Raw genomic sequence first — 23,676 nt, forward strand, 5'->3', positions numbered from 1 at the left:
TCCATTTTGGCTGGTGCTGACGGCCTGACTTGGTGGTGTAGGCACTGGGCGCTGGCGGGGCTGGTGGCACATCGGACTGGACATCAGCTGGTGCAGGCTTGCCGAGACTGCTGGGGCTGCTGTTGGGCTGACCGGCTCTGGTGTTGGTGGCGGTGAAGGCAGTCTGGACTTCTTCAGGACTTCTTATGTTTTAGCAGAATGTTACAGTTGGGTGCAGAGGTGCAATTTTTATTTTAAAAGAGAGAATGTCAAGAATACATGAAAATATCGCGTCGTCTACTTAATTACTGTCATTGGCATAATTATGTAGGTAGACTGACTGACTATTGAGGCTTGACGTCTTCCGAGGTAACTAGGTCCTATATGGGACATGATTTGTAAATGTAGGCAGACACAATGCCCAGCTTTTAAGGTTCAATGAGGTTACAGCCAGAGCATGCTCGTCACGACAAAAGTGTTTATCTGTCTTTGGGTAAAAAGACGAAAGATCACCCATTGGTGTCACTTCCGGTCTTCTGCTAAGAATTTCGAGTTTATGGTCCTCTACTGCCTTCTTTTTGCATATATATATATTGCTGTTCACAGGTACTGTGCGCATGAAAATCAGAATGCTTTGAATAGTATACCTTAAATCTGAACATTTCTGTTTTCAACATTTCAAACTTATGAATGATAACTGCAAGTTGCAGCAGAATCGGTCGTCTGCTACTGTGTGCTAGAACGTAGGCTATCTCAAAGCGAGTAGAAACGTTCAGTGTTGTCGGCTTCTAGGGCGTGTGAACTGAACACTGAGTGTATTTCATTCAGCCCGTCATTTTGCATGAGAGAAAACAAGGAAACAAAAAGATAAACCACAGAGAATGAAAAAAGCAAAATAGACGCTGGTGTTTGTGTTTGTATACGTGTGTGTGTCACGGTGTGTGTGTCACGGTGTGTGTGAAACGAATTCAGAAAGCTAAAAGACGCAATGGTCAGAATGGAGTAAAATAGATACATTGTAGGCTAAAAAATATGATGCTAATAAAATTGGTAAAATCTGGTTGTCGGGCTGTTGTTCTTACAGTATATATGTCTTGACGTTGTTTTGTCCTCAGGCCAGGAGAGGGTGGACATGCAAGAAGCAACAGCTATTCAACTTGATCATCATGGAACACTCAACATGCACATGAAGAAGGAGATTGACAATATTTGTCCCACCGCTGTCACTATCAAATAGGATTCACAGATTGCGATAAACGACAGAGATTGGAGTGCGTTGAGTCTTGGGTTTATTTTTCGTCAAGCGGAAACAAATCACACAGACTTTTGGCAGCCACGATGGCTTAGTTGTGTCATTACAGATTTCTATAGATGTATGAAAGATAAGAGTTAGAAATGTATCAAGATGCATCTCATGACACAAGAGGAAACAGTCAGAAACTCTTCAAAAACTTTGCAAAAGTACAAGAGTGCGAAGAACTTTTTTTTCAGAGAGAGTGGTCCTTGACTGGCCTACCAGACAATGTCATAGCAGTCGACACCGTCAAAGCCTTCAAGTCAAAACTAGACACATACTGGAAATCTACTAGGAATATATACATCCCAAGCTGCCTGTTATGCTAGAGCCCACGCACAGCAGCTTATTTTCATACCAATATCGGCAAACAGGTTTTCTATAAACCAGTACAACGTCGCACAAGTACAAGTATTCCTTCTTGTCCTAGAGGATAATTGACATCTGCAGCAAGATGGCTGGTTCACAAGGTTGCAGTGTGTGCCACAGGCAGATACAAATCACAGATACTGTTAGTCACAGGAAAATTAGGCTGGCTTTCCAGACTGAAATCGGTGTATGCTCAGAGCTTTGTGAGCAGCGTTTTAGGTACTGGGCTGGGTTTGTTCATGGGATAGTGCTGCTTGAGGTCCTTCAAAATCTCAGCAGAGACTCTACCTGCTTGAACTGTGATGAAAATGATACTGCCTCACCTTCATTTGACGCTGGGAAAGGCAGTTATTCCCAAAGTAATAGTCCGTCTATTGACACATTTGTCAAAAGAGGGCCACAAGGTGGTCCTCATGATGACGTCAGTGATATTAAAGTCTTCTTTGATGCGGAGAATAACAATGGCGGGCAAGTATCAAAATCACTGTCTGCCGCTTCATGTACTAGTCTGAAGGTTTTCACTGGTCGTCACAAAGCAGACGAAGGAGAGGTCGTCAATAGCTTTCAGATAGAAACGCAGAACTCATCAGAACATGAACATGAAAGACATATTGATTTGTCACATGAAAAAGAAATGTTTGAGTGTGAAAAGTGTGGTAGTAGGTTCAGCACAAAAGCGCACTTGGTGGATCATGTTGAAAGAGTTCACATTGTCTCTAACTCTGAGCAAGGATGTTTTGACTGTAATGAAAATGACGATCATTCTCACACAAAAGATCATGCAGATGAAAACTTTGCTGGAAAATGTAACCAAAAAGAAGAAGAGAGCAAGAGAAGACAGTTTATGTGCCACCAGTGCAGAAAAGAGTTTTCTTCAGAAAAGGGATTACGATGTCATACTCAGCTTTCACATAGAAAGCTTGCTACCCATAAATGTGTTGTCTGCGGTCTGTCTTTCAAAACCCAAATTCAGCTGAAACGACACAGAATAAGTAGCCATCGTGACAAACAATTTGAAAATGCAGAGAAAACATATGGTTGTGATCAGTGCAGCAAGAAATATGCCTCCAGGCGAACTCTTCTGCATCATATTCATTTCATACATTCCAAACAAATGCCTCTAGGCTGCAAAGTTTGTGGGAAAATGTACCGTACGTCAAGGCTGGTAAAGGAACACATGAGAACTGTTCATCGAGTTAGAATGAAAAAGAAGAGCACAGGTGAAACTTTGCTGCAGTGTATATTTTGTTCTGAAACATTCACAGAATGTGCCAAACAACACATTGCAGATCATCTCAGGGAGGTTCATATTACAGAAATGGCTCCTTCTCTTTGTTGCAATCTTTGTGGTAACAAATTCCGAAGAAAATTTACTTTAAACTACCACATGAGAAACACCCATTCCATTGTGGATGGTGACACAAAGCACCAGCTTGAGAAAGAGAAAACGCATCCCTGTGAAAAGTGCGGTAAAACCTTGTCCAAAAACTCACTAAGAAGACACATGTTGATGTTCCATTCCAAGCACGTCCCAACAGAGTGCAAAGTGTGTGGGAAGAACCTCCAAAGCACCTTGCATTTGGAGCGCCACATGCGTTGCCACAGCAACAGGCCTCCAAGAGTGTGTCATGTTTGCGGTGTGAATTTCAAAAGTGACCAGGGGCTTGCGTCACACCTGGCTGCACACAAAGGTGTCAAGTCGCACATCTGTGAAGTCTGTGGTGCAAGCTTTGTCCGCAGAACGTCATGGCAGAGGCATATCAGGCAGCATTCCGACACTGTCTTTCAGTGCGATGTTTGTTCCAAAGACTTCAGCACAGACTACGCTCTCCACGCTCACATGCTGTCCAGGCACCAAAGAGGGGTGTACTTCAACAATCGCCTGAAGACTGTACAAGAACTGGGCTACACTCTGGACACGGAGGCAGTCAACAGGCATCTGAACAATCAGTGCATCATCTGCAGTCACACACTGATAGATACCACATGTCCACAACACCCAGACAATCACATGCTGGTGTTCACCTGCAACAAATGCCAGATGAACTTCAAGCACATAGAAGTGTTTTGCCACCACCTGAAGACCCACAAGGACCCAGCCAAGTCCCCAGGAGCATCGAGAAGGAACTATACGATGTCCATCTGTGGCGCTGAAAGAGGGGAGGCGGTAATGGCGTACGCCTGCAACATCTGCCACAAGAGCTTCCAGCGACGGGAGTACGTCTCCCATCACATGAAACAACACAGAGAGAAGAGCTTCTCCTGCCCGGTGTGTGACAAGACGTTTACCTACAAGTGCAACATGAAGAACCACCTTCTGACCCACTCGGCCGACAAACCGTTCAAGTGCGACGTCTGCCAGAAAGCGTTCAGGCGCCAGTCTCTTCTGAAGAGTCACGCCCGAGTGCACGACCCTAACAGGTCGCCTTTCAGGTGTGTGATCTGTGGGAAAGGTCTGACGCGCAAGCAGTATACCTGCAGCAGCACTACAGGCTGGTGCATCCTGACGTGCAAGTGATTCCTGGAATGTAGTACAGTGGTACAGTGGAACAACCCCCACCCCCCCCCCCCCCTTGTAGGAGGGAGTCATAAAATGAATGTCAATTTGTAGAGGTTATGAACAGAAAATCTGAAAAAACAAGGTCTTAAAAGGGAGGAGTTCTCAAATTGGCTGATCTTAAAGGCATACTAACGCACTCCCGTGTTTACAAAGTGTAGTTTGCCCACAATCGATGTCAAACGCACCATAAGACCATATAATGACGATACGTCACCATGGGCGGACCATAATACATGCATTACAGCTTGTTCTAGCCTCTGAAAAAGTGAGGATGTCAACAAAGCCGCGGTGTTCTCTCCCTTGCATCAACGTTACATGTGTTGCCAAATCTATAAATAGGACGATCCAGATCAAAATGAAAATTCAAATATCTCAACATTTAAGGGGTCCTAGACCACAATATTTTGCAGGGAACTTAATTTAGTCTGTCTCCAGCTGTTGGTAAAGCAATTAGCGTGTATAGTCATCGAGTACATATGGCTTTAAAAGAGGGGTTCCACTGATTTTGCTATGAAAGGACACCTTTTGGGACCAGCCAAGTGTCTTCACATTGCAGGTGACCTGTCATGTCAGGTTTATTTTGGTGATATTCAGGATACAAACTTTCAATTTGTTTCATTAAAACTGAATTTGAACAGATTTGTGTGTGTCGAAGGTTTCGCCTGCAGGCAAACAGCAACTTTAGTGAAATGGTGCATCCTTATAGGTCCAAATGATTTCAGGGTGTTTTGTTCCCCGAATGATACCTCTGTTTTAGTTAGTTCTGTGGGAAATGTCTGTCTTTTAGAGTAATCTCAGATATGAAATATCTCATCTGTGGCTTTAATTTTTGGAATAATTGGTTCAAATGCGGAAAGATAACATGTTTACATGTGAAGTAGTGTGGTAGTTTATAAAATACTAGTTTTGTTCGTAACTTTTTTTCTTTAATTTTCTGGGAAAACTCAAATATTGCTGTGATATTTACCAAATAGGCTTGACAAGTATAGTTTAAGTGGAGAGTTTTGAATCCATTCGGTAGATGTTGTACATGCTAAGATATTAGGGCTTTAATTGTACTGATGTGTTTGAGGTTAATCATCACTAATGTAGATAATATGTAACAGATTATTACTCATCTTTCTGAGTGATTTCATGTGGTTTCAGTGGCAGCTAGTGACATTTGCAATATTGTCAGCCTGAAAAATTGAGTGATGGATTCTGATTTTGCTCATTAAAATGCAATATATATGAAAAGGATTCTTCTGTTACGTCAGATCTTTTTTTGACAAAATGGTGTTTGTAATTTAAACACACACACACACACACACACACACACACACACACACACACACACACACACACACACACACACACACACACACACACACACACTGACAATTAACCAACATGGTACTATGCACACACAACTGTAAGTGATTAAATTTATTTTGTTCTCACTCTGGTTATGGATGGTATACAATATTTGAGACATGTATACCATCAGAAAAAACAGCTCCAAGTGCAATTTGGTATTTATTTATTTATTTACGAGGATTTATATCGCGCACGTATCTCACCACACAAGGCGACTCAAGGCGCATGTTACCTATTAATACCATGTGAGATAGAATTTTTTACAATATATCACGCATTCACATCGGCCAGTAGATCAACAGCCTATAGGCGCTGCATCTACTTTTCACGGCCTATTATTCCAGGTCACACGGGTATTTTGGTGGACATTTTTTATCTATGCTTATACAATTTTGCCAGGAAAGACCCTTTTGTCAATCGTGGGATCTTTAACGTGCATACCCCAATGTAGTGTACACGAAGGGACCTCGGTTTATCGTCTCATCCGAAAGACTGGTATACATGTATTTGTTCGCCCTCATCCCCTTTCACACACACACACACACACACACACACACACACACACACAACACAAGTTTGCTATCTGAAATGGTATCACACACCCACACATTTTAACACGCCTGGACGCATCCCTGTATTTAAAACAAAAAGGTACAATGCCTTGACCAGGGAATGATATGAAAAATATCACACTGCCCACAAACAACTCTATGTTCTGTTTATTGCTACAATGCGTCTTTGTTACCTGGGCACACACACACACAAATTCAAAATAATAATAATAATTCAACAAAATTAAAAAAGCATGGACGGAATCGGTAAGCAGCATAATATTCCCTGAACTAAACAAGATAACAACTGCGAGCACATTTTTTTAAACAGATTTCACAGGCTGTGTTGTGTTTTAATTATTTCACTGTAGTGAAACCAGTACTTTGTTTGTCGTTTCAAACGATGATAATGCAAGCAATATTTACACCCCTTGACAGTACAGAACCCATCCTTCGGCAAACACAACTGCTTGAATTATTCTGCCTCTTCTTTCCCTGCTAACGCAAAACACACAAAATCACATGTCCATGTTGCTAAATCATTGACAACTGGACCAGAAATAAACAAAATAATGCACTTGCAGGTGCTAGGTAAACTCAACCATGTGTTGACTGTCAAAATACGACTTCTGCTGCATTAAGTCTTCACATGAACTGAACCGCTGGTGTGTGTCGAGACTGGCGGGTGGATTGGAACCGTGATGGCGCAGTGGAAATAGTCAGTTCGTAAGGGTCTGCATTGTTGGCGCCAATAGTCATGGGTTTGTCTGTGGGACAAAAACAGAATCCGTTGCACAAAGATACTAAAGCTTCTACTTGTGCTTCCCTGTAAAGGCTGCCCTTCATTGAGACCAAGGTCAACTTAGCGAAAACTTTGTGAAGTCTCTTTACCCAAAATTCAGTGCTAAGCTTTGTGCGTGTTTGTGTGTACATACATGTGTGCGTGTTTGTTTGTACATACATGTGTGCACTGGTGTACCTGTTAACTTGTCATTGTCATCTTACTTGTTGTGCTAAAATTAACACACCTATCAATGTATCATTTGCTGCTGGTAATACTATACTTGCTGTTGAAGTTATTACGAAAATCTATACATAGTCATTGCATGGATAAGCTATCATGCATGCAGAAAATTCTTAAAATGAACAGAAACTCCTTAAAAAAAAAGAAATACAGGAACTTAAAGACGAAAACAAAATAAAAAGTAAACAGGCAAACTGCCAAATTCGTTCATGCTTTTAACAAAAATCCAAAAGCAAGAAATGTGTAAATCAGATGTCATATTGTGATACCTTCACAGTCTTTGGAATTCTTTCTTTACAGCACCTGCAATTTTTGATTACTCTTTATGAGCATTAAGCAAATTCTTTGTACTGAACTAAATTAACATCATGTCTCTCCCCCGTTTGCTAATACTGTGTCACTATAACCAACATGCATTCCAATTTTAGGGGGTGGGGGAAATAGTTTGACCCTTGTTTGTGATCAAGAACTGTGAGTTTATGATTTGAATAAACAAATGTTGTTAATGATTTGAATAAGAACTTCCCCCGAAATCAGCGTATGCTGCCTGAATGGCGGGGTAAAAACGGTCATACACGTAAAAATCCACTCGTGCTAAAAACATGAGTGAACGTGGGAGTCTAAGCCCATGAACGAAGAAGAAGAAGAACTGAAAATGAACAAAATATACTTTGAAGACATAACTTCTATTTTTAAAATATTGAATGTGAGACTGCGGGTGAAAAGGACAAGACTAAAACAGCAATACAGTCATTGGTTTTTATTGAGTCACTTGAGAAAAAGTGACTCTATGTAATCGGTCAGTGTTAGTCTGTCCGGCCGGCCGTCCGGCCGGCCGGCCGTCCGTAGACACCACCTTAACGTTGGACTTTTCTCGGAAACTATCAAAGCGATCGGGCTCATATTTTGTTTAGTCGTGACCTCCAATGACCTCTACACTTTAACGATGGTTTCGTTGACCTTTGACCTTTTTCAAGGTCACAGGTCAGCGTCAAAGGAAAAATTAGACATTTTATATCTTTGACAAAGTTCATCGGATGTGATTGAAACTTTGTAGGATTATTCTTTACATCAAAGTATTTACATCTGTAGCCTTTTACGAACGTTATCAGAAAAACAAGGGAGATAACTAGCCTTTTCTGTTCGGCAACACACAACTTAACGTTGGGCTTTTCTCGGAAACTATAAAAGTGACCGGGCTCAAATTTTATGTGAATGTGACTAGACTCATTGTGTTGTGAATAGCAATTTCTTCCTGTCCATCTGATGCCTCATATAATATTCAGAACTGCGAAAGTGACTCGATCGAGCGTTTGCTCTTCTTGTTTGAAATGTTACTGCAGCTACTTTATAATTTTTGTTCTCTCTCACCTTCTTCTTCTTCAGCGTTCCAGAATTTTCTGGTTACATGTGAGCTCGTTTGCCCATTTGGGTTCCCCACACCATATACTCTAGTATAGTCAGCTTCACTTCGCTTTCGTTGAGTAGGCATGCTGGGTATTTTCGTGTTTCCATAACCCACTGAACTCTGACATGGATTACAGGATCTTTTCCGTGTGCACTTGGTCTTGTGTGTACACACGAAGGGGGTTAAGTCACTAGCAGGTCTGCACATAAGTTGACCTGGGAGATCGGAAAAATCTCCACTCTTAACCCACCAGCGACCGGGATTCGAACTCACGACCTCCCGATTAGGAGGCCGACATCTTACCACCACGCCCTCTCACTCACCTAATTTGTTATCTGCTGCAGCGCTGGTTGCAAGGTTCTTCCATGTGTCAAAGTATCTGAAAACAAAAGGCAACAATCTTTTTACCTCTTAACTCATTGTCTCCCAGGTACGGATATATCCGTACCCACTCATATGGCTCTATCTGACCAGGTACGGATATATCCGCTCAGACTGTTAGCTTCAGTCGCTTCCTGTAACGTCGATCTAAAGCCTGCATTCCAGCGTGTTGCTACACAGTTACTACACAGTTACAACAATTCTGAGTGACCTGCTGCAGCACAGCTGGTCTCGGCCAAAAAACCCTGGTCAACATAGGTGGGGTAGAAAGTGTACGTGAAGGTATAATTCTGTGAGTAAAGCACTTTCTGTTCTCCGTAGATACAGTAGTACTCCCCTTTTTCAGATTTTCTGTTTGTGAAGGAAATCACGAATAACACTGTAACAGGCAAAGTTTGACAGTGATATCCTCCACGCTTTTAGAGCGCTAACCAGAGATATAGCGTGACATAGCAAAGTGTGTTGCACGCACTGTGAGTTCAGCTCACTGACCGGGGATAGTTGACCTTGTAAATCGCATCTAGGGTATTGTTACACTTTACCACTGTCCTTGGACATTGAGGGGTTGTCCAAGTAATCGGCCGGGAGGAAGGAAGCCGGGATAGATACGACAGTAAAGCACTTAACAGGTAAATGGAATAAGCATTCGAATATCGCTAGAGTGTTTATCGCATAAGTTGAATCGACTAACACTGTAAACTGTAAACATAGCAGACAGATATCTAAGACCAGATGTCCGCTATTTATGTTTGTGCAGTGCGTCGTATAACCGGTCTGAGAGGGAGATAGCGGCCAGATGACGAGTGTGAAGGATCTGAGAAGCCGCCGAAGTATCATAACTCTAGACTAGCATAGCTGAAATTCGACGGGATTTCGCGAAGTTATTGCAAGGTTATAGTTGTCCGTATAGTTGAACCATAGAGGTCACAGGACGAAAGGAACTGAGTAGACCGAGGTCGCCAGTGGAAGGAATTAGTATTCAGATACATTTCCTAGTGAACGGCCATAGACGCTGTGTAATTCTGTGTATGAACAGAGTTAAAATATGTCTATAAGATCTTTAAGTACATAAGATATGAGTGTTTAGTAGGCAGAGCAGACGGTGATTTGAGTCTGCCGGAATATGAACGGTAACTGTTTTTTCTGACAACACACGAGTCGTGATTCGATACCAGTAAAGTAGATATCGTGTGCATGTGAGTTCACGGACTGTTTGTGTAGTATTTCTCCACATAAGTGAAGGGTAGAGGGTTTTGTTAGTAAAATTGTGCACGGGATTGTAATCTCGCTTTGTTTTTGCATCCAAACCTGTGAGTACCTGATTTTTGAATACCTAACATTTATGTTCATGATTGTGTGTATTTGTGTGTATGTTTGTCATACCTGTATAATACAGTGGAAGGAACCTACATTTGGAGTTGTTTGTTCCTGTATGATAGCGTACTAGCGCATTTGCATTCATTCACACTGTTCATAACTTGTGTAAATTTACCTCTGCCACCTTTTAAAGACCTGACTTTCTCAGATTTTTAATGTTTTGAACGGGTATGTGATTCCACTGTATACTTAACGACATTTTAGATAATTTGGAATTGTGAAATTTGCCTGGTCAGATGTTGTTTTGATTCAGTTATAGGTGAGGAATCAATGGCTAATCTACTGTGATACCTGTGATAACTGATGATGATTACTGGGATTGGTTTTATGTGTTTGGTTGGTCTCTTCTTTTGGTAGTGCAATAGCGTTAATTATGGATTGTTGTTATCATCATTTACATAAAAACTTATCTGTTAATCCAAACAATGATATACTTACTGTGATGTTCTTAACTACACTTTAACATGGAATGTATGTATGTATGTATGTAGGTATGTATGTATGTATGTATGTATGTATGTAGGTATGTATGTAGGTATGTATGCATGTGTGTTGGTGTGTCGGTGTGTCATGTGTGCAAGTAAAAAGGGTATTGTAGTTGTACATATATTACTTTAGATATTTTTTTTGTTATCATGGGTTTTATGAATTTTCTTCTCTTATTCTTTTATAATTATTAATTAATGACCTATATGTGCTGATGACCAAGTTAATTTCCTTTGTGGGATCAATAAAATGTTATGAGTTATGAAACCACATTTCAGTTCGGTAATATTCTATTGGTTGAGCATTATATGAATAGTGAGCTCTCATAGGCGTGAACGACTTATACTTTAATCAATTAGGTACGACAGAAACTGTCATCTACATATTATGCATGGAAATATATATTATGTGACAGTACTACCAGGGTTCGACACTAGCGGGGGCGGGGGTCGGAACGCCCCAGAGTTTTGTGTTCCGCCCCAAACATTGCCGAAGCTTGGGGCCCACTCCGCCCCAGGATAAATTCCAACTGACAATGACAAACCGAAAATTCCAATGCCAGAGCCAATCACTAAAAATCGCCAGTCAAAGTCGTCACTGAAATTTGCGTTACGATCAATGCCGCAGTCAAGAAAAAAAAACATTGAAATCGTCGAAGGACAATGCCGCAAGGGAAATAACTCCCAGATTGCGCTCTTTAGCGTGAGAGATAAGTATCGCCTTCAAATGCCAAACGCAAAATGTGGCGACACATCCCTGGTGTAAAAAGACATGGAAATGAAGATGAAGAACAGGGTGGAGAGAAACGAAAAAAGGAGACCGATGCAGCCAAAAGCGTGAAGCGCTGTCGTAATTTCAATGTCAAATGGTTGAAAGAATTTCCCTGGCTTCAGTACGATGAAGAAAAACCGACAATGCATTGCCGCATGTGAATACTGAGAGTGGGCCCCAGATTTTTGTTTTCCGCCCCAGCAATTTCCATCTCTGGGGCCAGTGTGGCCCCAGGCCAAATAAGTTAGTGTCGACCCCTGACTACCATCCCTGCTGTGTGAACCTTGAAGGCATTAATGATTAAGACAATCACAATGAGAGTAATCATGAATGACACGAGACATCCAGTTCAAAGGTTTCAGGCATCCACTCTGTTGGCTGTCTTTGATCAAACCAGGAGGAGAGTTGTTGATGTTTTGAAATCAGGAAAAATGTGCCCAGAGACTTATCCAGCCACTCAGACTTTTTCAAGTTTTCTTCTACGATTCAGACACCCCGAGTGGTTTCAAAATCAGGGATTACAGTTCCCTTTTTTTGTATTACTTTATAGTCCCGTTGCTAGGAAATTCTGGTCACTTCCTCCCAGTGGAAAGCTAGCAGCAACAGAGTTGCGCTACCCAGGTGTATGTATGTTTGGGGGTAATCAGCCACCGGCACTTATGGCAGAATGACCAAGGCCTTTTACGTGCCATTGGTGACCCGGGGAAGGAACATCGATACCGTCTCAGAGTCTGCACATAAAATTGGTCCAGATTCAAATCCATGACCTGCGTATCACAATTTAAGTCAAGTGCTCTACCAACTAAGCTACTGGGCTCCCCTCCTTTAACAGGGATGGCCAAATCTCAAAATTTAAACTCGCCAGCCGGGCGAGTAACTCAAAGAAAGTCATGCAGCCCGCCATACATTTCGCTGGCCCGGTACATTCCACAGTTGCTGCATCTGCACTGTTTATAACGCTTTGAAACTAGATAGCACAACCAGAAGTGTTGCATTGGACCAGCATTTTCACTGGCCAGCTGGGCGAGTTGCCAGGCGGTTTCTACTAGCCCAAAGGATGTTCTTCTCGCCCCTGGCGATCGGGCGGACGATTTGGCCATCCCTGTTTAAGAAAGGATTGACTAATTTCCAGATGTGAAGTGTCCTCCCTGTGACACTCACTCTTCAAAGTCGAGTGAGGTGGTCCAGTCCAGCAGTTCATCCACCTCCCAGTCCTCCAAGGCTTCTGGTCCCTGGTTCTCCACCGTGGCGATCATGCCTGCTGTCGCGCCCTCTATCAGCTGGACGGTTTCAGGGTCGTCTGCTCTCGCATGCAGCATGCCCTCTTTGTACCTGCGAAAAATTCAATTTGGAAAATATTTCAGGCTGGAGAAAAGCTGCGGAAAATAATACCTCTAAAAACTGGCCGGTTGGGGTTGGTGCAAAGGCCCCCGGACATGAAACAAAATTTAGCAATTTTAAAGACAATTTAACAGTCTCGCCAGCAACTTTATTTCTTGGAATCAATTTTTTTGAAAGGCGCAGGGGCAAAGGCCCCCCGGACATTAAACGAAATGTATCAATTCTAAAGGCAATTTGTTCGACTGGCTAGGATCTTTTTTCTCTCAATTTTTTCCTCGGAAAGATGGTCACTTTCCTGGGAACATTGCAGTTCCGAGGAGACTTTAGCCAGCCTGTTTACCCAATGAATGTGGAGTTTAGATAGTTTTACAACTAATGTTATGCATGCTTACATACTGAACCAACATAATGTTCCGTAGAGAGACTTTAAAAAAAACTATTTGCTCAAAATTTAATCAGAACAGCGTGAACATATTTATTTTACTTTGAAGTGCAAGTGAAATAAAGCAAATTTGAAACCAAAGAACCAGAGTTTCATACATGTAATTGTTATTTCCCTGAAGTGACAACATCAACAACTTACATTTTCTTCATCCAATCAATTTTTCTGGATTTCTTCTGCTTTTCCACATCTTGCTTTCTCTTCAGCTGCAACAGAAAATAAATACATTCTTTGAAAAAACACATAGTCTCTCTTTTGAAATCAACATCTTCAAATATCTAATGAAAAAGTAATTAGTTCAATAGTCAAGGTTTGAAAGGATGAAACCTTTTCAAAGCCACCTCAAAGATATACTTTTCAATCTTCAAACTTGAACAACCTAAAAAAAATTTTTACAAACTGAGAAAGTAAAGAAAGGTAATGTAGAAAGGTAAGGTCATTTCATATAGTCCTGTAAGGTCATTTCATATAGTCCTGTAAGGTCATTTCATATAGTCCTGTAAGGTTTTCATCCTGAAAATGTGTGATGCTTTCTTCCTTGGGAGAATGAGCTGCCAATGCCATACCGTGTGGTGGTAACTTTTCTTTCCTTTTACCTGCAGATGTCATATATTGTGTGTATTCATGTTTTCCAAGGCCTGAAACTTTTGCTGTGAATGTGGGATCTTTACCGTGTGCATGCGTGCACACAGAAGAAAAAATTGCTCAAAGTTGAGTCTGTGAAATAAACCCCTAGCGGGACCCGAGGTTCCATCCCACAACAAACTGCATGGTTTTAAAGCCAGTGCGCTACTGACTGAGCAGATTATCTCCCCACCCTATGAAGGAATAATCTGAACATCCAGGCATTGGTTCCAGTAATCCAAACAAGTAAATGGTTTCCGATGTGAAGTCCCAGCTGAAGAGTAAATAAGAGTTTAAGACAGTTGAGATTCCACCACTGTACCTTGCTACTGACTGAGTAAATAAGAGTTTAAGACTGTCGAGATTCCACTGTACCTTGCTACTGACTGAGTAAATAAGAGTTTAAGACTGTCGAGATTCCACTGTACCTTGCTACTGACTGAGTAAATAAGAGTTTAAGACTGTCGAGATTCCACTGTACCTTGCTACTGACTGAGTAAATAAGAGTTTAAGACTGTCGAGATTCCACTGTACCTTGCTATGATGAAAGTGGTAGGTTTTCTTGGAGCTTTCCCATGTGACGGGGTCATTCATGATGTGATGAACCAGACGGTCTGACACCAGTCGCCATCCGTTGTTCTCACATCGTTTATACCAGTGTTCCTGGGCTGAAAAGGGGAAAAAAGACAATTATTCATCGATCAATCAATCATTACATAGCACAAATGAAGCACCCATGATAATTGTTTGTCCAAGGGCATCATCACTCAACAATGTGTACCCTGGCAACACAACTCAAACTTATTTGCTCCCTGACACAGATTACATGATTTTTTTCTCGCACGCATATTGGTCTTGTGCTCGTGTGTACACACGGAGGGGGATAAGGCACTATAGCAGGTCTGCAAATAGCTTGATCTACAAAATCTGAAAAATGACCACCCATCTGAACCCTCACCGGATCACACTTTCGGCTACACAGTCTGGATGATGTACTGGGTCGTGTAAACCCATACTAAAGAACAAGGAATCGATGTAAAACTTATGGGTCGTACACGACCCACGCCATGCGAATGGGGATAAACACTTTATCGCCTCTTTGCAGAGTATGGGTCGTACACGACCCACGCCATCTGAATAGGGATAAACATTGTAAAATCCTTCTTTAATTCCATATGGGTCGCCCACGACCCACATCATACGGACTGTCCAGTTCAAATGTGGTCATTGCTTAGTTTGTTTGTTTACAAAGGTAATCCTTCAGAAAGTGCATGGTCGAGGGGATGGTCCTATGGTGTTTGAGGATAACATGAAGTATCAGTCAAAAACTCCCAATAGTTTCACAGATACAGACACTTTTGTGAGGCTCTGGGTAGTCCACAACCCAGGAAGCATGGTGACGGTTAAAGCCACCAGGCGCAGCCAGGATTCGAACCCCCAACCTTCAAGCTTGAAGACCGAGGCTATTGCGTCTATCTCAGAATCAGCGATGAAAATACAGATTGGCTTACTGATATCTTCTTGAGGAGGGAGTTTGGCCACCTTGTTGTGTTTGTGTCGCACGGTCAGTTTCTTGGCCTCGGGACGCGTGTAGTCTTTGGGGCTGTTGGCACACAGGTCCTGGATGGGGCGGTGCGTGAAGATCTTGTAGTAGATGTTTGGAGGGAACCGGTCCTGCAATCAAACACCACAAGGTTAATTAATTACTTGCAAATGAACTATGTGGTACAGTGGATCCCCCCCCCCCCCCCCCTTTTTAAGATTCAACCATCTTGACTGACTATTAGGGTTTAACGTCCTCTTAGACCAACTGGTCTATATTGGGACAGGTATTGGTAATACGCTGAAGATATGGTGTGATACTTTGATTCGAACAAGCCCGCTGTGGCTGTCTTCTTCGACACACCAGCATTGGGTTTGTCTCGTCAAAGTATCGAAATACGATCATGATAATCAGAGACGAGAGATGATGCATGCGTGTCTTCGTGTTTTCCAAGCCCTGAGACTTTCGCTGTGAACGTGGGATCTTTTTCGTGCGCATGTGTGCACACGGGGGTGTTCGGACACCGAAGAGAGTCTGCACAAAGTTGACTCCGAGAAATAAATCTCTTGCCGAACGTGGGGATCGAACCCACGCTGATAGCGACCAACTGGCTACAAAGCCAGCGCGCTACCAACTGAGCTACGTCCACGCCCCTCAACCATCTTATGACCAACCCCCTTTTAAGATTCTAGTTTTCAATTTTGTTTGACCATACGCTCTGTAAATTTATCTCCATTTGATAAGACTACTTCCCTTTCCAGACCTGAGTGTGTCAGATTTTGGAGGTCTAAAAAGCAGGTTCCACTGTCCTTGCAAATTTTGTTTGTTTGTTTGTTTGCTTAATGCCCAGCCGACCATGAAGGGCCATATCAGGGCGGTGCTGCTTTGACATTTAACGTGCGCCACACACAAGACAGAAGTCGCAGCACAGGCTTCATGTCTCACCCAGTCCCATTATTCTGACACCGGACCAACCAGTCCTAGCACTAACCCCATAATGCCAGACGCCAGACGGAGCAGCCACTAGATTGCCAATTTTAAAGTCTTAGGTATGACCCGGCCGGGGTTCGAACCCACGACCTCCCGATCACGGGGCGGACGCCTTACCACTAGGCCAACGGTGCCGGTGTCCTTGCAAATGAACTACGCAGTGAGTGTATAATGCAAGGACCCTCTGACAAACGACCATCTCCAAGCAGAGGACAATCATTTCTTTTCAACTTAACTCTTACCAGTTCGGGGGTTTTAGGGCATATTTTACAGTGCTGTTGGTGCCTACTTGCCGAGTGGCTATCTGGGGTCATATTCTAAATGAAATATAGAAAGTTATATATCAAATGAAAGGAAAATGAATAAGCTTTTCATATTTGCAAAGAGAATTGTGCTATCTTTAAAGGTAAAAATTTTATGGGGGTGACAACATGATTTTTGTTGAAATTTGTACGCCCATTTTTTGGAACACGTGACAAACACAAAGAAGAAATTTTTTTTGTGTTCAGTTTATTTTAGATATGCTGCTAACCAGTCTGTTTGGGCATTCATTTTACACAACATAGCAAAGTTTTATAGAGTTTTGCTGATAAACAAAAAAGTTATTGTCACCTGAATACCCCCACCCAAATTTCAAAGTTGGACGTTTCATGCCTAAGGCCCCCCCCAAAAAAATATTCTGTTTACGGTATCCTGACTGACCCTATTTTTTTCGCGCGACCCTAGACTTTTGTTTGGCATTTGGTAAAAAAAAAAAATAAAAAAATTTAAAAAAAATAAAAAATTTGAAAAAAAAAATTTTGAAAAAACAAATTTGAAAAAAAAAATTTGAAAAAAAAAAAAAAAAGGGGGGCTTTGTTTTTTGGCAAAATAACTTAAAAATATGTTTTGGGGAAATTAAAAAAAAATTAAAAAAAAGTCCCGACCTACCGACCCTATTTTTTTGGCCTATGTTACCGTTAACAGATTTTTATTTTTTTATTTCCTAATAATGCATTTCTATAACTAACTTATAACAAAAACCCAGCTTGTTTCAGTCATAAAGTGTGTCTTAAATATGAGTTTATCCACTGTCCGACCCATCCAATGTAAAAAACAAAAACAAAAAAAAAAATTATAATTAGATAATTGGTCAGTGGAAAACTACAGGGGGGGCATCGTAAGCTTGCTTACGATGGGCAAGGGAGCGAACTGGTAAGAGTTAATCAATTTATTTGGTGTATAATTGCTGTATATTTGCCATAGGAGGATACCTGAAATCTCTTCAAAGCATTATTGTTTTGTGATATAATGATTTCATAAACATGAAAAAATAAAAAGTCTGCACTGCCCAAATCTCGTCTGAAGCCAGTGATTAGAAGTCCTAAAGAAACAACAAAGATAAGTTTGTAAAAAGTTTAAATATAGACAAAATAAAACTATCAAACATTGTATAATTGAACATGCAATCAACTAACCTCTCACGTTTTTTGTTTTTTTAGTCTTGATTCTGAAATGTGAACAGTCTTATCTGGTTTGGATTTCTTCAAGTCATCAAGAACATATTCTCCCCATGTTACTGAAGTGAATGCTTCTATTTTCATGTGCCTGTACTCACCCCAGCCAGCCTAAACCTGACTGCAGTCCCAGAGCCTGGTTCCAGTAGATTTGCTTCGTTAGGGTTGATACACCGCAGCATTACTGATGGGTCACCCCTCGTTCTGAAGTTGATGAGATCACGATAATACCGATACACTTGAATATCCTGCAAAGAAACAAAGTTGCAGATTAATCCTGATAATGTGCACAAATACGTGAATGCCTGAAATTATCCACAACTACAATCCATGTAGAGTAGATGTCAAGGAAACCCTGAAAATGCAAACATATCGAATCAATAATCATAACTTAACTAAATGTAACTAAATGTAAAAAGAACGGTAGGTGATTGGAGTGTTTGATTTATGACAAAACTAAACGTTACATTGACTGTACTTGGACCCAGTGGTCTTTTAAGTGGACAGACACACAATTACTTGTGATACAGACAATTACTTGTGATACAGACAATTACTTGTGATACAGACAATCACTTGTGATACAGACAATCACTTGTGATACAGACAATTACTTGTGATACAGACAATTACTTGTGATACAGACAATTACTTGTGATACAGACAATTACTTGTGATACAGACAATCACTTGTGATACAGACAATCACTTGTGATACAGACAATCACTTGTGATACAGACAATTACTTGTGATACAGACAAACACTTGTGATACAGACAATCACTTGTGATACAGACAATCACTTGTGATACAGACAATCACTTGTGATACAGACAATTACTTGTGATACAGACAATTACTTGTGATACAGACAATTACTTGTGATACAGACAATTACTTGTGATACAGACAATTACTTGTGATACAGACAATTACTTGTAATACAGACAATTACTTGTGATACAGACAATCACTTGTGATACAGACAATTACTTGTGATACAGACAATTACTTGTGATACAGACAATTACTTGTGATACAGACAATCACTTGTGATACAGACAATCACTTGTGATACAATTACTTGTGATACAGACAATCACTTGTGATACAGAGAATTACTTGTGATACAGACAATTACTTGTGATACAGACAATTACTTGTGATACAGACAATTACTTGTGATACAGACAATCACTTGTGATACAGACAATCACTTGTGATACAGACAATCACTATGATACAGACAATCACTTGTGATACAGACAATCACTTGTGATACAGACAATCACTTGTGATACAGACAATCACTTGTGATACAGACAATCACTTGTGATACAGACAATCACTTATGATACAGACAATCACTTGTGATAAATCACTTACAATCACTTATGATATAGACAATCACTTATGATACAGACAATCACTTATGATACAGACAATCACTTGTGATATAGAGAATTACTTGTGATACAGACAATCACTTGTGATACAGACAATCACTTGTGATACAGACAATCACTTGTGATACAGACAATCACTTGTGATACAGACAATCACTTATGATACAGACAATCACTTGTGATAAATCACTTACAATCACTTATGATATAGACAATCACTTATGATACAGACAATCACTTATGATACAGACAAGGAACTTATCTCAACATTTTCTACGGGCGGGGATGTAGCTCAGTCGGTAGCGCGCTGGATTTGTATCCAGTTGGCCGCTGTCAGCGTGAGTGCGTCCCCATGTTCGGCGAGAGATTTATTTCTCAGAGTCAACTTTGTGTGCAGACTCTCCTCGGTGTCCGAACACCCCCGTGTGTACACGCAAGCACAAGACCAAGTGCGCACGAAAAAGATCCTGTAATCCATGTCAGAGTTCGGTGGGTTATAGAAACACGAAAATACCCAGCATGCTTCCTCCGAATACGGCGTATGGCTGCCTAAATGGCGGGGTAAAAAACGGTCATACACGTAAAATTCCACTCATGCAAAAAACACACGAGTGTACGTGGGAGTTTCAGCCTACGAACGCAGAAGAAGAAGAAGAAGAATCTCAACATTTTCTAAGAACATCACTGGCAAGGCAGTCAATATCATTATTGAACGTTATATATTACTGTTAATTAATATATCCCCCCCCCCCCCCCCCCCACCCTTCTTACACTTGCTCACTCAATCTCTCTCTCACAGGCATTCTTCTTCTTCTTCTGCGTTCGTGGGCTGAAACTCCCACGTACACTCGTGTTTTTTGCACGAATGGAATTTTACGTGTATGACAGTTTTTTACCCCGCCATTCAGGCAGCCATACGCGTTTTCGGAGGAGGCATGCTGGGTATTTTCGTGTTTCTATAACCCACCGAACTCTGACATGGATTACAGGATCTTTTTCGTGCGCACTTGGTCTTGTGCGTGCGTGTACACACAGGGGTGTTCGGACACCGAGGAGAGTCTGCACACAAAGTTGACTCTGAGAAATAAATCTCTCGCCGAACGTGGGGACGAACTCACGCTGACAGCGGCCAACTGGATACAAATCCAGCGCGCTACCGACTGAGCTACATCCCCGCCCAGGCATTCATCATCTATTCTTTGTGGATACAGCAGCCTCCCTTTCCGCCAGAAGCTCCCTTTTCTGCTTCCCCAGGCATTTATTCTCTCCCTTTTCTGCTTCCCCAGGCATTTATTCTCTCCCTTTCCTGCTTCCCCAGGCATTTATTCTCTCCCTTTTCTGCACTCCTCCCCTTTCCACCCATCCAGCCTCTAACACACTCACAATGTGCCTGCGCCAGGCTCGCTGTATGGATGTAGCAGCGTCCCCTTTTGTCAGAGGCCCAATTCTTCTCCTTCTCTCGACATGAGCTTCTGTTATCTCTACCTGCATGTCTGACACCGAGTGTAGTGCCATCTTTTTCCGCAGGGCCAGGGAGCGCTTCATCATACGTTCCCTCAGGAACTTGCGGTGTTTCATCAGCCACCATACCTGTAATCTGTAGGCGCAGTACTCTGCAAATCTAAAACATACAAAAATATGATCAACAGAAACAGATTTCAGGCTAATGAGTCACACACGCACACACACACACAACTTAGTTTACTTCCAAAAGACAGGAACAAAAACAAGTCGCGTAAGGCGAAAATACAATATTTAGTCAAGTAGCTGTCGAACTCACAGAATGAAAGGGGTAGTAGTTGCGCTAAGAAGGATAGCACGCGTTTCTGTACCTCTCTTTGTTTTAACTTTCTGAGCGTGTTTTTAATCCAAACATATCATATCTATATGTTTTTGGAATCAGGAACCGACAAGGAATAAGATGAAAGTGTTTTTAAATTGATTTCGACAATTTAATTTTGATCATAATTTTCATATATTTAATTTTCAGAGCTTGTTTTTAATCCGAATATAACATATTTATATGTTTTTGGAATCAGCAAATGATGGAAAATAAGATAAACGTAAATTTGGATCGTTTTATAAATTTTTATTTTTTTTTACAATTTTCAGATTTTTAATGACCAAATTCATTAATTAATTTTTAAGCCACCAAGCTGAAATGCAATACCGAAGTCCGGGCTTCGTCGAAGATTACTTGACCAAAATTTCAACCAATTTGGTTGAAAAATGAGGGCGTGACAGTGCCGCCTCAACTTTCACGAAAAGCCGGATATGACGTCATCAAAGACATTTATCAAAAAAATGAAAAAAACGTTCGGGGATTTCATACCCAGGAACTCTCATGTCAAATTTCATAAAGATCGGTCCAGTAGTTTAGTCTGAATCGCTCTACACACACACACACACAGACAGACACACACACACACGCACATACACCACGACCCTCGTTTCGATTCCCCCTCAATGTTAAAATATTTAGTCAAAACTTGACTAAATATAAAAATTAAAAAACAGTTGTTAAATAACGTTAGCTAGTCCAGCAGAAGTCCTGCATCTTGAGAACAAATTTTAGTGCAAAAAATGGCTGTACAGAATGCAACAAAATTTTGTTTAAATTCTTGCTATTCATTGTCGTCTTGTTTTTTGTTACTTTTTTTGTTTTGGTGATTGGCTCACGCAAGTGTAGCCTATGCGATGGTAAACTTTGTCTGTCTGTGCGTGTGTATGTGTGTGTGTATGTGATAGAAACTTTAACATTTGAAGACGTCACATTATGGCGTAAGAGGGTTAGACGTCACGCGAAGGAATTACTGAAAGTCTCGGTCATTGTTATTTTGAGCGGGCCGAGACTAGTTGGCAGTCGTGTCCCTGTAAGTAGGCTACACATGCAGACAGACAGATCTAGATCTAGTGTCTCGCTTTCTTGCACAGTGTCACCTACGCTTACTGTGTGTGTGTGTGTGTGTGTGTGACGGAGTGATTGAGTTTGTGTTACTGATTGTCGATTTCTTACGTGAGCCTTGAAGGCTTCGCCTCTTGTTTTTTTCTTTTGTTTGCTTTATCTGGGTTGGGTTTACCTCAATCAGCTTGCTAATTTATAATGGGGGAAAAACCCTGATCATTACATGTACCAACCATAACACAAGCCGGCCACCTCTACAAAGGAAAACCACAATTGTCTCAATGTTCATGTATCAATGTAGAAAGGAATTGAAATGTATTTTCTAACTCAAGCGAGCCGGCCTAAGGCAGGTTGAAAAAGTCAACAGTCTTCTCTTCTGTTATATCATTCCTCAGTACACTGGGGCGGGGATGTAGCTCAGTCGGTAGCGCGCTGGATTTGTATCCAGTTGGCCGCTCTCAGCGTGAGTTCGTCCCCACATTCGGCGAGAGATTTATTTCTCAGAGTCAACTTTGTGTGCAGACTCTCCTCGGTGTCCGAACACCCCCGTGTGTACACGCAAGCACAAGACCAAGTGCGCACGAAAAAGATCCTGTAATCCATGTCAGAGTTCGGTGGGTTATAGAAACACGAAAATACCCAGCATGCTTCCTCCGAAAACGGCGTATGGCTGCCTAAATGGCGGGGTAAAAAACGGTCATACACGTAAAATTCCACTCGTGCAAAAAAAACCACGAGTGTACGTGGGAGTTTCAGCCCACGAACGCAGAAGAAGAAGAAGAATCAGTACACTGAAAATGGGGACTAGATCCAGACTTACTGCATCATATCTTTGGATGCTTTCCCTTGCTGGAGAGCTTTTTGTACATATCTGTCGTAGGAAGCCTCAAGGGCTAAGCGTGCTGCAGATTTCTGTAACACACATGGGATAATGTGTAGTTGTGGATAAACTGTCCACAACCTTTTCAGGCTTTAATACCTATAGCTCAATGATACATCAATCTCATTAGGGGAAGATTTTGGCATATACAGTTTTATACAATAGACGCCCCCCCCCCCCCCCTCTTTTAAGACCCCCGAATTTAAGACTACCTCCCTTTTAAGACCTTGTTTTCTCAGACTTTCTGTTGAGAACCTCTGTAAATTTACCCCCATTTTAAGACACCCTCCTTTGTTAAGACCTAATGTTCTAAAAGAGGGGTTCTACTGTACTTTCCCTCCCTCTCCCCACCCCTTCATGCTCCCACACACAATATGCCACCCTCACTTCCTTCGATCTGTTCATGAAAGAAGCTTGATCATGTCATGCCTATTAGCTTGACTAAATTTCTATTACTGTACACTGAAATTTAAAAAAATATAAGATTCAACT

General features: G+C 41.4%; 2 protein-coding genes across 3 annotated transcripts in view; one reads left to right on the forward strand and one right to left on the reverse strand.

Annotated features, from left to right (window-relative positions):
- The first annotated feature begins 222 nt into the window (after positions 1–222).
- Positions 223–5,458, forward strand: LOC138961508 (zinc finger protein 493-like). The gene has a single exon (XM_070333161.1). It carries the CDS (start codon positions 1,728–1,730, stop codon positions 4,158–4,160), a length of 2,433 nt encoding a protein of 810 aa, XP_070189262.1. The 5' UTR covers positions 223–1,727; the 3' UTR covers positions 4,161–5,458.
- A 154-nt stretch (positions 5,459–5,612) lies between these two features.
- Positions 5,613–23,676, reverse strand: part of LOC138961507 (uro-adherence factor A-like) — a 33,135-nt gene continuing 15,071 nt past the window's right edge. Inside the window, exons 5-14 of one of the 2 annotated variants that reach the window (XM_070333160.1) lie at positions 23,125–23,216; positions 20,783–21,020; positions 18,094–18,240; positions 15,475–15,637; positions 14,498–14,631; positions 13,481–13,545; positions 12,718–12,888; positions 8,865–8,920; positions 7,403–7,436; positions 6,753–6,876 (exon numbers count right to left, since the gene is read on the reverse strand). In XM_070333160.1, coding sequence (XP_070189261.1) covers positions 7,405–7,436; positions 8,865–8,920; positions 12,718–12,888; positions 13,481–13,545; positions 14,498–14,631; positions 15,475–15,637; positions 18,094–18,240; positions 20,783–21,020; positions 23,125–23,216 — 1,098 coding nt within the window. In that variant the 3' untranslated portion in view covers positions 6,753–6,876; positions 7,403–7,404. Of the gene's footprint in view, positions 6,877–7,402; positions 7,437–8,864; positions 8,921–12,717; positions 12,889–13,480; positions 13,546–14,497; positions 14,632–15,474; positions 15,638–18,093; positions 18,241–20,782; positions 21,021–23,124; positions 23,217–23,676 lie in introns of both variants that reach the window. The other variant, XM_070333159.1, reaches the window with a different exon arrangement.

Source organism: Littorina saxatilis, linkage group LG3 (assembly GCF_037325665.1).
Source record: "Littorina saxatilis isolate snail1 linkage group LG3, US_GU_Lsax_2.0, whole genome shotgun sequence".
Lineage (NCBI taxonomy): Eukaryota > Metazoa > Mollusca > Gastropoda > Littorinimorpha > Littorinidae > Littorina > Littorina saxatilis.

Bases quoted from the DNA above. Each gene is read 5' to 3' on its own strand.
- LOC138961508 (XM_070333161.1), top strand. From the start codon at position 1,728: ATGGCTGGTTCACAAGGTTGCAGTGTGTGCCACAGGCAGATACAAATC.